This window comes from Scophthalmus maximus, chromosome 19 (genome assembly GCF_022379125.1).
Source record: "Scophthalmus maximus strain ysfricsl-2021 chromosome 19, ASM2237912v1, whole genome shotgun sequence".
NCBI classification, from domain to species: domain Eukaryota; kingdom Metazoa; phylum Chordata; class Actinopteri; order Pleuronectiformes; family Scophthalmidae; genus Scophthalmus; species Scophthalmus maximus.
Genome location: NC_061533.1, coordinates 1882501 through 1901124, shown reverse-complemented (window position 1 = coordinate 1901124; position 18624 = coordinate 1882501). Strand labels below are relative to the sequence as shown.

Genomic DNA, 18624 nt, shown 5'->3' with positions numbered 1-18624 from the left:
AGAAGAGATTTCGAGACAGAGGAGGAAGCTCGACCACAGCTCCAGTTGAGGACACAACACCCAGAACATCTGTCCAACATCAGCTCTCCTCCAGTCTGAACTTCTGTAACGTACAGTGATCCGTGATTGGCTGATGACTTTCAACAACCACAGTAGAACCGACCACCAACAACATATTAACGAAGCGTATCAGCAGACTGAAACAGGTCCAGGCTGAAGCTCAAATCATATCATATTGATCAAATCATATTTGAAAATGAAGAAACAATAACTCTCTTACTTCAGACGATTGTAAACGAACAAGAATAAACAGAACCATCATATATACGAGCACAGTTGCACATCCAGATCAATCCAAGACTAAGCTTACTTATCATTTACCACCTTCTTTTTTGCCATTACTTCCTTTCAGCTCAACCATTTTCATATTGTTTCAGTACATTATTTTTAAAACAGTCTTCTGAACTGACTGAGTCTTCACTTCCTCATGACAGCTGTTCCATAGATTTACTCCTTTACAACAATATTTTTTATAGATATGATATATTCATGGTGCGGCAGTTTGTACTTGTTTGGATGAGACATGGTGGAACATCAGCAGCTCAGAGATTCTACATTTATTGTCTTTTTGTTCGTATTTTATTAATAAGGGACTTGAAATGAAAGACCGTCGCGGTGAACTAAGAACGTACAGGACACAAGATGACGATCAGGTACAGTTGGTGAAAACTATATTGCAGGTGGTTGTTGGAGGATTTGAATGCAGCCACGATACGGAATATTGCTCTTTTTCTCTCTATTCTCACGATTGAACTCTGGAATCTAGAATAATAAAACACTCAACGATGTTACGATGTCAAACAACATGTGCCGTATCTTTCTCAAGAAAAACATTTCGAAGGTTAAAAGTCCGTCTGAACTCACGTCTGCCGTCGATCCCTTGGTTCTGCCTGAATTGTTTGGAGGGAAAACAGATGGTTGGTCAAACGAGGGGCGTCTGTCTGCAGGTTAGGGTGGAGTCAGTTGGACGAGATGACCACACCCAGTCAGTCACGACTAATGAACTATGTATGATCACATCCCGCTGAATATCCACCAATCCTCATAAGACTTGGGTTCGATCCCCTGGTCACGTGGCTCGGACCGGGAAATCTCACCTCATTCAAATCAGGGTGAAATGCATGAGTTTAAAATCACAGCAACGAATTCGTAAGCGAACTGGATTCATCCCCTTTTTTTTTGTTCCTCCAGTGCGCGCTGCTGTGACGCGCGGCCATGAGCGCGCAACTGCACCGCGCACAGGATGGATGAGACCGGAAGCGATGCGCAGAACATAAGATCCACGTCTAATGTAAAACGCGGGCACGAGTGAGCTGGGATCTGTTGTCGAGGTTTGGTTGAGGCTCAAGAGTCAAAAGAAAGAAAGAAAAACCTGAAGGGACCTGGAGCTCGGGTTTGAGGGAGATTGGTGGATTTTACACACGCAGACTTTTTTTTCTGGAGCAGCGAGCTGCAGCTCGTGGATTCAGGGAAACTTGAATAATAAGAGAGAACCTCGTCGTCTCCAGCTGCTGTGAAGTTCTGACGGAGGAGATGAGAAGAGAAGGTCGCTCCATGAGACTCTCCTCCTGCTCCTCCTGCTCCTCCTCGCTTCTCCGGACGCGTCGGGTGTGAGCGCGGATGTGAGTTTTGAGAAGCTCCACGTTTGGTTCCACCTCTTCTCTCCTCTCTCGAGCTGAAACTCGACCCCCGAGCTGCAGAGGAGCCGCGGGGGGGAGACGACGCCGCCGCCATGGGACGGATCCAAACACTGATGTGATGGGTAAGATCGCGACCCGGCGAGGTTCACTTTGTACAAACGGGGCTTTAAGGTTTGTACCCTTGGAAAAAAACCTTGAAATTGTGATATTTTATTGGTCATTATTTCACACTAGTAAACAGAATCCAACGTGGGGGTTTGAAAACCTTTATAAATGGTTAATCGGATGGTTTATGGCACTTTTACGCGCGGAACTCACGAAGTTTCGTTGATTGTTTCTCTGTCCGAGTCGTTCGAACTGTGATTGTGATTAAAGGGACACGTTTGCCTGCGTGGAGATGAAGACTTCATCATGCAGCTTCAGTGTTTGTGTCTGATGCTGAGAGTCGAGGAGGCTGAACGGACAGTGAGAGACCGAGGGATCCGCTCACAACGCTGTGCGCAACTGTGCGTAAAAGTGGCACCATGAACTGTCCACATCAAATCAATCATACGGTGCATTGATTGTTTTTTTTTCTCATTATGATATCTCAGATGGAATCCTGCTCAAGTTGTTTGTAACAATGTGTGTGCTGAAAATCGATTAATCGTTTCAAGTTGTTTTATGGAACAAAAGAATTTCATAATTCTCTGATTTCAGCTTCTTCAATGTGAATATTTTCTGGTTTCTTTGCTCCTATGCGACATTTAACTGAATATCTTTAGTGTGTGGACTAAACAAAACATCGTCTTGAGGTTTTGGGAAACACGATCGACATTTTTCACCATTTTTTTGACCAAACAACTAATCGATTAATCGAGTATGATAATAATCGTTAGTTGCAGCTCTGCTTCAAAATCTCACCACCACCGACCTCAGACAGATGTCACCAGAACGTCTGTGTGAAGAGATACTGGGACAATTCAATTATTTATCGGCCGAAAAGTATTTAAATTTAATTATGAGTCTAAAAATATTCACGTTTACTTTGAAATTGAAACATCACTATTATCCTAAAACAGTTCGAACAAATACACAGTGGACAGTCAGACCTCTGTAACGTATATACACATACTATAAAGACATTTGGATAGATATGATATAATGATATACAAAAGATATTTAAGTCTTTCTGTCGTCAACACTCTTGATTCTGATTCTTGCTCATGTGGGGACATTTCTGACGACGGGTATTGATCTGGATTTGGAAACAGGTTCAGATAATCGTGTTGTTTTTGAAAAGTGTTTCACTTATTTTTCACAAAATAAGACATAATAAGATGGAGAAACAAATATTTATTGATTTAATAGCTGAGATTCATTTGGTTCAGAATCAAACACGAAGGTAAGTTGCGTTGACTCGTCAGTGAAAGATGGAGGAAGGTCGGATGTTGACCTGTGAGTGTGTTTGTCTTGAGCAGCGGTGATTCCTGTTTGTGTGTGCGTGTGTGTGCGTGACGTTTGAGTGATTGTGTGGGTGTAAACGACTCTCTCTCTCTGGCGTCCTCGGCTCCATCGCTATGGAAACCCAGTGCATTAGCCGGTGATGAGCCGATCCTCGGGGTGCTGATGAGAGGAGAGGTCCGACACATTAGAGGAGACGCGGTCGGTCTCCACCTGCTACGACATCGCGTCACTCGACGGCCTCCATTTTGAACATGTTCACAGTGATCACGGGTTCTTATCACTGTATGAGTCTGTTGCCTCGCTCCGCCACAAGGAGGCGATGGGTCACGCAACGTTTGGAAGGGTTGAACATGGACCAAGAAATAATCAGTTCATCTTTGGTGTCGATCTGGACAGATGTAGATTTTTAACATTGTGAGATAGAACGTTCTTTGACATTTTCACCAATTTCCCAGGGAATAATTCATGGAAGTTGATGAAACAAATCAGACATATTAGGTGGAACAGTTGGGCCTTTTGTCAAAAACGTGCTTAGATCGTACAGAGCTTTTCCCTGCTGGCGCCCCCTGCTGTTATCGTGTGACCATCACGCGATACGACACACTGCTGCCGATCCTCGCCACCTTGTCGCCCAGCAGGAAGCAGATGATGATGATGACGACGACCACGACTTCAGTCACATCTCTGACTCTGGTGTTCTAGTCCTTAAATGCTCCTCTGGTTCCTGGTCTGTTGTATTAAACATGAGGGGAAGCTGAATATTAATATTCATTCATTATATTATTAACTTTAATAAACCTAACACGAGGGACAAGTGAGCTTCATCTGAAACTTGTAAATCTTCCATCTGTCGTCACATTAAAAGGTGGAAGAATATTTCCCTTGTGTCCCTTCGGTACTTTAGTTTTTCTCATCCTTTGTCGACGCACTTGATTCTGACCTGGCACCGGGTTAGTTGCATTAAACATGAAGGTGAAGTGAATCATAAAACAAATTAATGTCTCAAGTCGTTTGAGGGAGATTCCAAACAGACTCGTCCTCGTTCACACATGACGAGAAAAAAGAAAAGCGAAGATGAAGAAACCATGTCACCTTTTATCTCCTCTGTATTCTTCTTCTGTCCTGAATAAAAAGAAGCGTTCCAGGGACTAATAAATATTACAGTGCGTGGATTGTTTTTAATGCTAAAGGCTTTTTTCTACTCTTCCCCTCAGGCCATTTTTTTTCTGTGACAGCTCTCAGAAAGTTTCCCAAAGATTCTCTTTTTTAAAAATCCAGATTGCAGCTTTTTAGCCTGAGATCGTTGAAGACAAACAATAAAGCATCGTCATCATCATCGTCATCATCATCATTATCATCATCATCGTCGTCATCGTCATCATCATCATCCTGATCGTCATCATCGTCATCATTATCATTATCATCATCATCATTATCATTATCATCATCATCGTCATCATCATCGTCATCATCATCGTCGTCATTGTCATCATCGTCATCGTCATCATCGTCATCATCGTCATCATCATCGTCATCCTGATCGTCATCATCGTCGTCGTCATCCTGATCGTCATCATCGTCATCGTCATCGTCATCATCCTCATCCTCATCGTCATCATCATCATCGTCATCATCATCACCATCATCATCATCGTCATCATCATCGTCGTCATCATCAGCGTAAACAGTGGTGGCGGTCGGAGAGGGGCTTTGTGTCGGAGGAGCTTTGCGCTCCGTCGGCTGCCTCGTTGTTTAATTGTCAGGTTGCTATGGGAGCACTCGGCTAAATGCCTTCATCTAAAAAATGCAAAATGTTTAATGGAATCCAGTTAGCCTGAGAAACGCTAACGTCTTTAAAATGATAAAAAGTCTGTGAACACACACACACGCGCACGCTCTTGGCCAATCCTGAGTCAGTGTCAGCTGTCAATCATGACGCCTCAGCGCCGTTGACATATCATCAAAGTGTGATAAGAACGACCTCACATTACAGAAACATCTACATGTCCCATCTGCTAACATGGAGGGGGCTTTTCTCTCATCCCACCAACTTCCTCCTCCTCTTCCTCCCTTTCTTCCTCTTCTCCCCTCTGCCCGCAGGCTGTTGATGGAGAGGATTTCGAATGTCAGCCGGGACAGTGGTCATCGCAGGAGGAATTCTGGCTACAGTCATCTTACTGACCATCGTTGCTGTACTGTGTTTATGTAGGTTGCAGGTACGACTGTTTCACTATTCCACTGCACGTCTTAACGTCTAAGTTTGGATTTTTTGCTTCTGCTCTGAGGTAAATGCTAACAAGCTCTCGGCGACAGTGCTAAACGTATTAATCTTATCGTACGTCGCTCCGTTCCGTTTGACTCAAACGCCTCATGGTGGCGACAGAGGAACATAATCTCTGTTTTTAATTCTGGATATTTTAAAAGTTTCCTTGTTGAACATTGGAGCTTAGCTCTGGTTTTAATGACCTTTAAGTCTCTTGACCTGATCGACGCTTCGTCACGTCTTGAACTTGCTGGGCCTGATTCTGGCGAGTCGCTGACTGTCACGTTCAGTGTGTTAGCCTCGGCATTAGTAAGAAGTGATGACAGTGACTCAGACCTGTAGTTCTTCTCTTCTTGTGTCTAACTGCACCAGTATTACTGCTGTAAGAGGGAGGAGTCTGAGAAGGGGGAAGAGGAGGAACCGGAGCTCGCCACCATGTCGCCGTCCCGCCCCCTGGCTCTGACCGCCCCTCCCACGCCTCCGACGCCGGAGCACTACAGCGACGAGCCCGAGTCCTACCCCCCCACCTTCCTCACCGAGGCCAACGGGCCGGTGGGCTACTCCCCGACCCCGCCGCCCCGCAGGTGCCAGCGCTCGCACGCCTTCTGCCCGTCCTGCGCCCGCTGCTCACTGCCTTTCTACCTGCAGCACCCGGAGAGGCTGTGCAACGGCGGGCGCGGGATCAGCTACAGGACTGTGCAGCAGCAGGACATGGAGCTGCCCGTGGATCTGGCCAGCTTCTACCAGAAGCTCAACCTCATCCGCTCCGTCACCATGAGGGAGGTGGTCACCCACAGCGTCAGCACCGACGTCTAGGAGCCGGCGCCGCCCTGCTGGCCTGGTGGAGCGGCGAACCTCTTCTCTGAGCCGGTGCCGCCTGCAGGCGCTCCGACTGACGCCAGCTGTACGAGTAGATGTGGTGGTTTGCAGCACAGATACTGAACTGTGCTGAACCATGACAACGCTGAGGGCTTATTTCATCTCTAACATCACGTTGAACACAAAGCGTTTCTTTCGGACTTGAATGGACACATTTTTGTCAGTGGAAACGGATCCTTTTGACCATGACTTTGTGTTTTAGATAGTCAAGTAACTAACCAGTGTGTGTGTGTGTGTGTGTGTGTGTGTGTGTGTGAAAATATAAACCAGACAATTAACAATTTGAGCCTTTGTGAGTAAAGTTAACACAGATTTAGTGTGTTTTGTTGTTTGAATGCACCAGGAAATGGGGGTAAAAATGAATCCAAGTCGATGCAAATGCGACTTTTCCTACATAAGGCTAATTAGCTAGCTAGCTAGAGCCTAGGCAGTTAGCCTGCGCTGTTGTGTCGTGTGTGTGTTTGTATTTTAAACAGTGGCGACTGAAACGAGTGAATCAAGTCGGAGCGAATTCATCTTGAACAACAGTTACTTTTACTGAAAGGGTGAATCTTGTGTCGTTGTTTGGACACTGAGCGACATGCTAACGCCGTTAGCTTGGCCCTGACGTGTTCTCATCTGTTGAGGGAGGGGCTGGTCCGGTACGCCGCGCCTACAGCTGTGATTTAATAGTATAAATTCCTCTGATTCTCTTTAAGGATAAGTCCGTTATGGTTGTTTACCGTTGTGTGCGAACCAAATCTCAAAGTTTTGTTTGCGTATCTAGAGCCTGATACATCGTATTCTTCAGTATTGTTTGAAAAGGAACATGGTGTGTGTGACGCCGTTGCAGCGGGCGACTTGTTCCATCGTCACATGAACACACACTCTGCAGTTTACGCACAAGTTGTGGATCAATCCGCCGCTGAAACAAGTCCAAGTGATGTTTCCTACAGACTACATGACTTTGTGTTTGTGATCTATGATCAGAAAACATGAAGGAAGAAAGAACGGGCAAATATTTGCGGGAATAACACGAACAAGACAAGTTTTCTTTAGTTAATCACATTGTTCACATCACAGACTTTTACCTTCGCTCACAAAAAGCTACTTTGGTTCACAAATTTTTCACCGTTTTCGAGTATATCATGTTTAAAAAAAAAACAAATCTGATTTCCAATAGACGATAAGTCCGTTCCCGTCCTGAATGTACAGTGTATGTTCTGTGCGTTGGTTCTGTAGCGCCCCCTGTGGTTCACTGATTATGCAGAAAAGATGTACGAGTGTTTGTTTCTGTCCGATACGAAACTTTATCATCAGTTTGTTTCAGACTGAAGCTTCTGAGCCTCGGTGAAGCCGACGCCTCTCCTCAGGATCCTGGGGGCGTGGCCACACTGAGGGCGTGGCCACACTGAGGGCTCGTCCACACTGAGGGCTCGTCCACGCTAATGCGAATATATTTAGTCAAACAAAACATTTCCTCCACGTTTCGGCCTCTCGTCCACACCAGAAGTGTGTTTTAGGTCTAACAGATTAAAAAAAAAATTTAAAAATTATTATGTAGAGGCAAAATATGAGTCTAGAAAAAATATCCATATTAGTGTGGACCAGGCAAAATGAATGAAAACACCTGTCGGATAAAAACCAGAAACTGTGGAAGCTTTTCAGTCATATTTTCTTTTAAAAAAAATTGTCTTTATGAGTCATAAGGAAGAAAAAAATGTAAACTTCACCTCACTTTAATATTTTTCAGATTTGAAGCCTCAAAAGAAGAAGTTTGACAGCTGATTATTCGTCTCCCCTTGTTTCACCCATCGAATGATTTTGACCCAAATTCAGATTTATAAATTTTTTTCATTTCAAGGACATTTTTGGTTCCTATTATTGATTACTTAGCAACAAAAGAAGATGAATCAAAAGAAACATAATTGATCATGATATTGAGTAAATGTCAGAAAATCTATTTTTCTGACATTTACTCAAAATGAATTTTTCATATTTGAGGAATTGAATTATCGACACACAAGTGACATTTTTTTTTCAATATTCTTGACTGAAACATGATTTATGCTGTTTTTATGGAGTAAAGCTGTGTCCTGGCTGAAGGAGCCACCTCACGGATATAAAATTATACATAGGTATAAATTTCATTTTCTGACTTGAGTTGAGTTGCAGAGCGACGTGGTGAAGAAACATTTCAAAGGGCTTTTTCCTCCGAAGCGTTCGACGATCTGACGACTGCGAGTTCAGAGGGACGAGTCTCATGGGTCAGAGGTCACGTCGTGTCCGGGGACTTCCGCTCCGTCGTGAGATCTATGGATGTTGGGACGCGATGGAACTTTAGACTTCACCATGAGAAGACTCCAAGGGTTCCACGGGGAACGTTGCATTTCTGATCAGATGGAATCAGCTGTGTTTATTCTTCTTCGTGTGATATTTGTGATTCAGTGTGTTTGTGAATCAAAGTGTGTGTGTGTGTGTGTGTGTAGCTCGTCATAAAAGACGGAGCAACGATTGTGTCGCTTTCACTTTGTTTGTAAAATAAGATAAGATGCCACACTGGAGTCTGTCGCCGCGCCGCATCAGTGGAAGAAGAAAGCGACCATGAGGTCACGTGACTGCGTCTCATCCCCGTCAACACAGAATAAAGAGGATTCTGCGTCGGTGTTAAAGGCCTGTGATGTTTTTCTGAGTTCTCTGTCTACTTTCTGTGATTTGGCGTTTCTGCAGACTCTGCCGAAGGGAATTACCCACAGTTCATAGCGTACGTCGCGAACAAACCCCCTGACCCCCTGACCTTGACGTGACGAGGAAAAAAAGAGGAATGACAGATTTTGATTCCCACCATTTCTGATGAGGCCATTTTGCCCCAAAAACAGAAAGTGAACAACGTCACATTTAAAGAAGCTCTGCCTCAGGGGTTGATTGACCATGAGGTGTGATGTCGTCACGTTGACCAGCAGGGGGCGTCAGCTGCTGCTGCTGCGCGCGTCAGTCTTCTGTCTTCTTATGAGGACATTTTCTTTTACCCTCACGTCGCTCCTAACGTGAGGACTGGACTCGGTTGTAGATTATCTACGTGTCCCGTCAAGGCCACAGATCACAGCCTGCGGGGTCCTCACAAGCAGAGTGAAACCCACCTGAGTGTGTGTGTGGGCCTCGGCCCCCTCAGCAGAGCGGTGTGGGACCGACAGTGGTCGTAAAGGAGCTGAGAAGTGTTTCACACTTGTGCAATAAAAGGCTCGCGTTACCGTGGTGTCAGGGCCGCGAGGCGCAGCCAGCTGGGACGTGCCGGTGGCCCAGTCAGCCGAGCGGCCCGCCGGCTCTCTGAGCCCAGACAAACACACCTTTCTCTGGGCACAGGAGCTGGCGGCTTGGCCCCGGCTCAAGAGACATTCCCCAGGAGGACCAGGGGAGGGTCCGTCCACGTTCTTGGGGCCGGCGACTGTTTTCGTCTGAGCCGCGCAGAACCACGTTTGTAGTCTTTGGGTCGTGTTCGGGGGGAAGGTGACGTGCGCGGACGCACGACTCCGCGTCGCCCCGACAGTGGAAGCAGGTAACGGGATCCGCGGGTTCTGGAATTGGATTAGTGTTCTGTTCCGACCCGGAGCGGGGACCTTGGAAGAATGAGCCAGTCGGGGTTTTAACTGACAAAGAAAAGTTCACATTGCTGCGTATGGATTATGGCCCTGGATCATAACTCCATCCTGTCAATTAGAGACCAGTTCACAACGAGGAGCAAGTCATTTCATTTTATTTCATTGAAACATTACAAAATTATAATTTAAAACAACAACAACAGGTAATAATGAATAAACAACATCCTGTAGATCAATAAATAACACGTGGATAAAAGTTTTCATTTGAAACATGGAAAGACGGGGCTGCAGCGCCCCCGCTGGCGAGGGGATGTAACTGCAAAGCGAAAACAGTTTTTGCAAAACAAACTTTTTCTAAATTATTTTTGATTCAATTTGTAGAATATTCTTTTTCTGCGGAGACGATCTGATGCACAAGTGTCGAACGTGACGTGGATGAAGTCGGGTGCGACTTTCAAGCTATCTACCAACCATCAGTTTTACAAAATGTTCTAAAACGTTGTGCTCTACATTCGTTCCTCCGACGTCACTACGGAGACTTTTCTCTCTCCGCTGGAAACATTTTCTCAGTCTGAGCCGCTCACAGTGAACCAGAGTGAACAGAATCCACCTGTTGATCCTGAAACACGTCGTCTGGGCCGCTCGCGCCACATGACACATTTAGCACCGCGAGGACGAATAAAACACAGGTCAAATGTGCCTTTTCCTTTTTTTGACGGTCTTGTAACTCTCACAAGCCGGAGTCGAGTGGCCGCGTGGTTCCCCGAGACGGAAAAGAGAAGGAGGAGGGGGTCGGGACAGACGGCGCAGACGGAGGAGGGTTTCCCCCTGAGGAACATTTCTAAGGACAATTTATATATCTTGGAGAGATGAAGCATCTGCCTGTTTGCTCTCGTCGTGAATCTTCCAGTCAGTTTTACTGGCTCGTCTCAGCCACCGTCTCCGTGTTCGCGGCGCCGTGTCCTCGGCCTCGCAGCAGCTGCGCCCCGAGCCGCCTCTTAGCATCTCGCACCTTCAAAAATGTAGGAACCACATCAGGGCACAGATGTGATGTGATTCCTGAGCGACTGGCGGCGGCGGCGGCGGCGGCGGCGGCGGCGGCGGCTGGATTCCTGGAGTCGCTGCTGACCTTAAATATTCCACAGGCCAGAAAGGATTTTTTGGGGGGAGGAGAGAGGAAGAATCCACGTGATGGTTGGTTTCCTGCTGCAGTAGATTCACTTACCAGCCACGTGCGCGTTTATCAGCGTTTGGCCGACAGTCATCTGGTGATTTTCCCGTTTCCCCCGAGCTCGCGGCCGACCCGCCGCCCGTCGAGGTGCTCCTGCGTGATAACGACGTAGGAGACGTTGGCTTCACTTCCAGCCGTTCATCTCTTTGAGTTTGCTGATGCTCGTCCCTTTGACGGGCGTGGAGGGCGGGGGGAAGTAGAGGGGCAGGGTGGGGCTGCTGCGGCCTCGCCACAGCTTCTCGGTGGGGACGGTCCACACGGTGCGGGACGTCTTCGCCTTCTTCGTCTCCTCCTTCGTCTTCTCCGTCTTGTCCTTCTTGTCGTTCTTGTCCTTCTTGTCCTTCTTGTCCGTCTTGTCCTTCTTGTCGTTCTTGTCCTTCTTGTCCTTCTTGTCCGTCTTGTCCTTCTTGTCCGTCTTGTCTTTGACGGTGCCCGGCGACATGGACTGGAGAGGGAACAACGGGGAAACAGGATGAGTGACACGTGACGGGCGTTTTGTTAAACAGGTTAAATCGTTCATGCTCTGAATCTACCAACCAGTCTCTATTCGTATGTATCGACCACAGAGGAACAAGCTCACGCAGATGAGACGGACGCGTTCGTAACGCTGATGAATTTGCCATGAGGAGACCATCCAAAATAATAAACAAAGATAAAATCATGACATTTTGAAAGAAAAGAGATGTTTTGAGGTAAATTGAATCAGAGATAAAAGTAGGATATTAAAAGGAAAGAAAGAGACTTAATCTCACCCACTCATAGACATCAGCCCACCGGATGTGTCTGAGTGTTTTCATCTAGATCCATAAACTATTCCCTGGAAAATCGGTGATAACCTAAAAAAACCAACGTCCTCTCTGAATTCCTGAGCCTCTAGAAATGGACAGATGTGTGAAAACAGCTGTAATTCCTGACAGGTTGATTTAAGACTTTTGTCGAACCCCTGGAATCAAACCTGAACAACTACACTTGGACGCAGCGTCCAGATACTTCTGGACCTGACTGCATCCAGACTTGGTACATGTCAATACAGAGCAACGTACGCAGCAGCACAGGGCGAAGCAGCTGAGCTTGGCGGCGTTCCGTCCCGTCCCAGCGTAGCGGTTCTTCTTCGGCAGCAGCAGGACGAAGGACACGGCCAGAGACAGGTGGTAGAAGCTGTGGACGTAGGCGTAGTCCCACTCCTGCAGGGGACGAGGACACGTCACGTCACACTTCACAATCATCTGTGTTGACCTCGTATAGATATATTCATATATATATATATATATATATATATATATATACATTCATATATATAATTACCTCAAAGTAGAAGCGCAGCATCAGAGCGAGGGCCCCGAAGCAGCAGCCCGGACCGACCTGCTGCGTGTACACCGACTTCTCGGGGTACACCGCCCTCAGCTGCTTCATCTTCTGCAGCTGCAACGACGGAACAAGGAGACGGACGTTTACACAAACTCTATACATATATAGCCAAATAATTTGGGCTATATATTATATATATTTTTGTTTATATATATATAGCCTTTTTAACTATATCTTATATAATTTTTTACAAATATTTTTATATATTATATAATTTTATTTATATATATATATATGTTTATGAATAAATATATATACAAAAAATATTTGTAAAACCAAAAAATATATAGATATAAATATATAAAAAATATATATAACATATATAAAATATATTTTATACCATTTTTTTTAAATGACTACATATATATAAAAAATTAAAATATATGGCCATTTTTTGGCAATAAATATTTTTTGCTTTATATATATATATAAATATATTTTTTTTAAATTAAGAAATTGGGGCAATGATTCATGACTCAGATGTCCTTTTGACAAAGAAATGTATTTGAGTCTTGATATTTTACCTTTTAACCCCTAACTTTATTATTAATGACTATAAATGAAAAGAAAACAGAAAAAACAGCGAACATCAAATAAGAAAAGACATTTGAATTTAGTTAAAAGTTTTCATATCAGTAAACACTGACACTGACATTGTGAGAGATTCATATCATCTGATTTCATCGGCCGGTCTTTGATCGTGACCTGTTTTTTCCGCCTCTCACCCATTTGACGGTGATGATGAAGACGGCCGACCCGATTGGCCCGGAGTAGATCCCGTAGCCCCAGCGGTCCTGGTAGATCCTCACGCCGCAGGTCAACACGCCGAACATGGTCATCGTGGAGCGCTGCGGTTCGTCGAAGTCTCCCAGAGCTGCGACGACAAGACGCACATCACAAGACTGATCATCTGATTGGTCAAAGGGTCGAGCTGTGACCTCGTTCAACACGAGTGTAAATGCAGTTGTTTTATCAGACGTTAGCCGTTAGCCTCCTCGGTCCCCACGTTACTCCAGACGTCCTGAGGACGGAGCGAAGACGAGACCGATCGGAAACAAAACAAAACAACACAATGACACGGCGTCACTGATGGCGGCCATCTTGTTTTGAGGAACCAGGAGCCAGATCTACGAAGCCAGTTCAACATAACCAGGATATGATCCTATGGAATGATGACACTGGTTTTCTGGGGATCTGATTGGTCGGTAGTTTGGGGCCTAAGACAGGTTTTGGAACTTTATGGAGCTAAATCGGGGCCAAAATGTTTTGTTAATTTTAAAGAAAATATTTGAAATATTTTTTTTCACTTTTTTTAGTAGACTCTTGCAAAAATGTTGTAAAGATTAAAACGACGTGTGTTTTTGTGACATAAGGACATTTGAGTCAATAGAACTCAACCTGCTCCGGAGCAGCTTGGCCGTTCAGCATCAGTTGTTACCATGGTGATTTACCCTGGTAAGAAAGAGAAACAGCTTCGGAGCCACGACACGTGATTTAAAACCCTCGCTGGAAAACCTCACAGGCAGCAAATGTTTTAATGAGTGTGTGTGTGTGTGTCTGTGTGTGTGTGTGTGTGTGTGTGTGTGTGTGATCATAACAACACGCCTCTGAACACATGGGCAGAACCCAGAGACACAACACATGTTCTGGGCAACTGTTGCAGGCGGAGCTGGATGTTTTGAACCGTGTGGGAGGAGCAGCTGTTTGAAAACTGATTCATAATTTGTATTTTCAAAGTGCTTAAAATCTACACACATGGAAAAAAAACAAAAAAACACACACACACTGAGGCATTAAACGAAACGTTGTGTCGTTACCTATGAGCGTGACCCACATGGAGAGCGCCGTGCCGTAGACGCTGAAGTACTCCAGGACGTCGTATCTCATGAAGCACAGGATGGAGAGGCCCGGCCCGTCACAGGCGTGGTAGATCTGCAGGTCGACGCACACGGTCAACAAGGTCAACAAGGTCAACAAGGTCAACAAGGTCAGCAAGGTCAGCAAGGTCAGCAAGGTCAGCAAGGTCAAGGAGAACATTTCAGAAACAGATAAATGTATTTTGCGATATCATTTATTATACATTCAAGACACGTTGATTCAAATTTCAATTTGGCTAAATATCATATTTTAACCCCTGATAAATGATTTAGACAACATATTTACTTTGTCTGCTGGAAACACTCGTCATAGTTTGCTAGTGAAGCTGAAATTGGCAATTTCATTTTTTATCAAAGATAAATATGGAGGCTAATGTGAATAACTTGTGAATTGGGCTCCAATTGCCACTAATGTAAAATTTAAGATGCAGTTTTTCCTCAAAGTATTAATAATGTACAAAAACAAAGAGGTTGTTGTTCAGATATTCCTCAAATGTTAGAAATGTATGGGAAATCATGGAAACCTTATGGTTCTGTTCTTTCAGTGTCAGGATTGGAGTTTTACGTCCAGCAGCTCCAAGACATGAGATCGGGATTAAGATCTGATCGAAACCTCTGAAGAACAAAGACCCCACAACTCTCATGACACTCACATGGATTATAAACTATAGATATAGATATTGACAAACAGGAAACAAGACAACGTGAAAACGAGGAACATCAGACGAAGCACAGTCTCACCGCCGTGAAGAACATGGTGAAGAAGTAGACCATGGCCTCCATGTGGAAGCCCCTCTTGGCCGCCACGCTGGCCGCGGGCAGGAACACCAGGCTGCTGACGGTGGGCAGCAGCATCTTGGCGATGAAGGCGCCCATGATGACGAACACGACTGAGACTGGAGGGCGAGGAGGAGAACGTGTCCTGATCTGGTGGAGGAGATTAACAGGAGAGCGTCCTCAGGTCCGTCAGCTCTTCAGTACTGTGACACACGTGCACCAGAGAATGTAACACACACTGCCACACACACACACACCCAGCTGTCCAAGTGGGGCCTTTAAAGTTTAAATGTCCCCCCGGCCCTCGGGGTCCGGGATGTGCAGCGTCATCACTCGTCACAGCTGTTTGCATACCAGCGCGACGGGGTGGGAGGAGCCACAGCGTCGCATTGTTGTATCACAACTATATGGACCAAACCTTTAACCTGGTTTCAAGTTGTAAAAGAAAAAATCTTCCAGTCTTTTCAAAATCCACAGAATCTTTGTGGGTCAACAGGAAGTTTTGGAATGAGCGGAATTTGAGACCAGTTACAGGAAATGTGCAAAAACTATTTGTCACGAAACTCGGTGGAAGGACGGAACACGGAGCGAGAAAGAAAATCCGTTGAATGTTGGTGTGGATCTGGACAAAGGTGGAGACATCCAGGAAGTGTTATAGCGACGCTTTTAGTCTTTAGAACCAATCAGGAAGCGAATGCGGGGGATGAAACGTCTCCGTCCAGACCACAAACACACTTCCAGAGTTCTCAAAGTAAAACACGGGCGAGCAGCGTTTCCAAAACTTGTCCGGTGAAGGTGCTCGAAGTGTGGATGGCAGGCGTAACCGTAGCAACAGTGATGCGTTTATTAAAAATGACAAGGAAGTTAACGTGGACGTGGCCTCGGAGACTTATGAAAATAGGAACTATAGTAACTATAACTTGAGAAACACTGAAACACTTACACACACACACACACACACACACACACACACACACACACAGCGAGTTATTAACATATTCAAAACTGCAGCAGCTGGTTTATTTGTCATTTACCATATAAGGTGATACGTTCTGTTCGCCTCCTCTCAGCGAAGCCATATTTGACTCTGTGCTGCGCCGCTGTTCCCGTGAATGTGTGAGTGTGTGTGTGTGAGTGTGTGTGTGTGTGTGTGAGTGTGTGTGAGTGTGTGTGTGTGTGTGTGTGTGTGTGTGTGAGTGAGTGTGTGTGTGTGTGTGTGTGTGAGCTGATCCCATGGCGGTGGCGGGCCACAGTTGTCCTCCTCCGCTCGGCTCTCAGCTGTTACACCTGCTCTGGGGCTGTAGGCAGCGACACAAAGGGTGCAGTATTGCGACGGGGGGTTGGTCCCCCCCCAACACACACGCCTCAGATTCTCCGGGTGCCTCGGTAACCCGAGTGGAACACAAACTGTGACCACGCCCTCTGCCGGGTAAACCTCACAACAACACCGTCCACACACACGTCTGCCAAACCCCCTGTTTGTCGTCCCACATCTTGTGATGATGCGTCTGTGAAGCAGTGACGTGCACGTTCTCGTAGCGGTCACGCGGTCGCAGGTCACGCTCGGTGACCTCCGGCTTGTCACTTTCCGTGAGAGGGAATGTGCACGTGTTCCACCTGTGGGTCATCAGAATCCCTCAGACCTCAGATGACCCCCCCACCCCCCAAGCTCCTGCTCACCCTGGGGGGTCAGGAGGTCAAAGGGGTCGAGGCCTGGGTCTCACTTTACTGGAAAGTAACATGTGAAAGTGGGAGAAATGGTGGAGGGCTAAAGGCCCCTCTCTCCACAACGAACACGTGGAGCTGGAGAGAAGATCTGTGCCGACACGCGCTGACGCGACGCCGTGAAGAAATTGACTCTGACCTCAGGCTCGCAGCTGATTGGAGCAATAGCCTGATATAGACAGACTGTATATACAGGGGGAGGATATATAATCTCCCCAAAGTGAGGCCGAATCATCCTGATCGCCCCCTGGTGTCTGGCTGCAGTGGACCCAAGTCAAAAAGAATCAAGGCAGACGTTAAAGAAATGTTTCCAAAGGTGTTTCTGTCATGTGAGGTCGTTGTCATCACACTGGGGTTGTTCACGTGTTCATGTTGCTGTTTCATTCGTTGTTTGATGATATTGAAACGGGGCTGAGACGTCGTGGCTGACAGCTGACACTTGACCCGCGATTGGTCCAGAGCGTGTCTGTGGGCGGGGCCCCTCAGATCCAGTTTGTGGCCCGGGGCAAACGCCCACCTCAGGACCCCTCAGCGTAAACACGGCGGGTTCGTGTGGGAATCTGGAGCAGACTTCCTGGACGCATCTGAGAAAACACCGGGCTTCCTTTTGATTCAGTAATAAATAGTTGTGACCTCTGACCCCCCGGAGGTTCAGCCAGTGAGCGAGTGTTAGTTTACCTTGTCACGGCCGCACCTCCCTTTTATTTGCTCTTTTGATTATATAAAACATCCTAACGAGCAGGAAATGATCTCTTTTCTTCCCACACTTTCCCAGACGGAGACTGTTTGCTCTTCTTCTCTTCCAACGAACTTTAATTAAAAGCCAAGCGGCGTTTTTTAATCTGAATGTGTGAAAAAGCTCAGAACAAAAACAGCCGCTCCCAAAACGTCTGCCGGAGAGCGAGACGACGTCTGACGCTGCGTTCACACCGGACGCGGTCGATCACATACACGGGCCCGGCAAAGACGCAACTAGACGCGAAGTTCGCGTCGTTGAGTCGGGTGACGCGATGGCCAATGAGCGTTGAGCTCCTCCCTCCGTCACTGTCGCCAGGCGTCCTGTCGTCGTATCGTGACGGAGGATCACTTGTGTCGCTGTGCGTGAAGGAGACGGCTCGACAGGAAGTGAACGAACCGGACCGCTTTGTGTCGACTGTTGTACTTCAACCGTTCATGTGTGTGTGTGTGTTTGTTCAGAGGAGTTTTGTCAGAGAAAGTGAAAGAAAGAACGCCAATGTTCCACGGACCAAACTCATGCGAGCGAAGTGAGGCGGACATTTATCTGTGAACGCACCATTGGTCATATGCTCGTTCATCAGCGGCAGCCATCTTGGTTGTTTACAAAAGTCGCTATCCGTCCACGTCGTGCGCATAAGCCCCGCCCACTGTCAGACAATCGGCGTTGTGATTGGACCGGCAAGTTTTGGCGGAGCGATCTTTAAATGAGCTCCCAGAATGCCTCTGGGTCGCCGGCCGTGTGTCAGTGCAGGGAACTAGGACAGAGTCCTTGTGCTTCACCCTGTGGCGACGAGTGTTCGCGTGTGTTAGCGATGTCACATAGACAACATGTGTTTGTTGCCCTGTCAGAGAAAGAAAGAAAATCAATCGACTCGGCTCAACCTCCGTTACTTCATTCGTCCGTTTTCAGGTAGAAGCGTCTTTTGTTTCACACATTTTCTTCTTTTCCCTCTTCGCTCCCTCCTCGTTTTCTTCCTGCGGTCGAGTTTTATAACTGCTTTAATTGCTCTTTTTGTCCGCGTGCGCCAACTCTAATGACTCC

General features: G+C 46.4%; 2 protein-coding genes across 2 annotated transcripts; one reads left to right on the top strand and one right to left on the bottom strand.

Moving 5' to 3' along the window:
* Positions 1 to 918: 918 nt before the first annotated feature.
* LOC118314574 (protein FAM163B) lies at positions 919 to 8939 on the top strand. Its single transcript, XM_035641115.2, has 3 exons — positions 919 to 1822; positions 5247 to 5362; positions 5782 to 8939. Exons 2-3 carry the CDS (start codon positions 5270 to 5272, stop codon positions 6223 to 6225), a joined length of 537 nt encoding a protein of 178 aa, XP_035497008.1. The 5' UTR covers positions 919 to 1822; positions 5247 to 5269; the 3' UTR covers positions 6226 to 8939.
* A 1065-nt stretch (positions 8940 to 10004) lies between these two features.
* mymk (myomaker, myoblast fusion factor) lies at positions 10005 to 15375 on the bottom strand. Its single transcript, XM_035641138.2, has 6 exons — positions 15084 to 15375; positions 14283 to 14397; positions 13191 to 13339; positions 12403 to 12519; positions 12141 to 12281; positions 10005 to 11542 (listed from the first exon to the last, which is right to left on the bottom strand). Exons 1-6 carry the CDS (start codon positions 15216 to 15218, stop codon positions 11222 to 11224), a joined length of 978 nt encoding a protein of 325 aa, XP_035497031.2. The 5' UTR covers positions 15219 to 15375; the 3' UTR covers positions 10005 to 11221.
* Between the last annotated feature and the right edge of the window lie 3249 nt (positions 15376 to 18624).

Bases quoted from the DNA above. Each gene is read 5' to 3' on its own strand.
- mymk (XM_035641138.2), bottom strand. From the start codon at position 15,218: ATGGGCGCCTTCATCGCCAAGATGCTGCTGCCCACCGTCAGCAGCCTG. The intron at 14,398-15,083 runs GTGAGACTGTGC...GTCGACCTGCAG, and splicing joins TCACCATGTTCTTCACGGCG to ATCTACCACGCCTGTGACGG. The intron at 12,520-13,190 runs GTGAGAGGCGGA...CCGTCGTTGCAG, and splicing joins TCATCATCACCGTCAAATGG to CTGCAGAAGATGAAGCAGCT.
- LOC118314574 (XM_035641115.2), top strand. From the start codon at position 5,270: ATGTCAGCCGGGACAGTGGTCATCGCAGGAGGAATTCTGGCTACAGTC. The intron at 5,363-5,781 runs GTACGACTGTTT...TAACTGCACCAG, and splicing joins TGTGTTTATGTAGGTTGCAG to TATTACTGCTGTAAGAGGGA.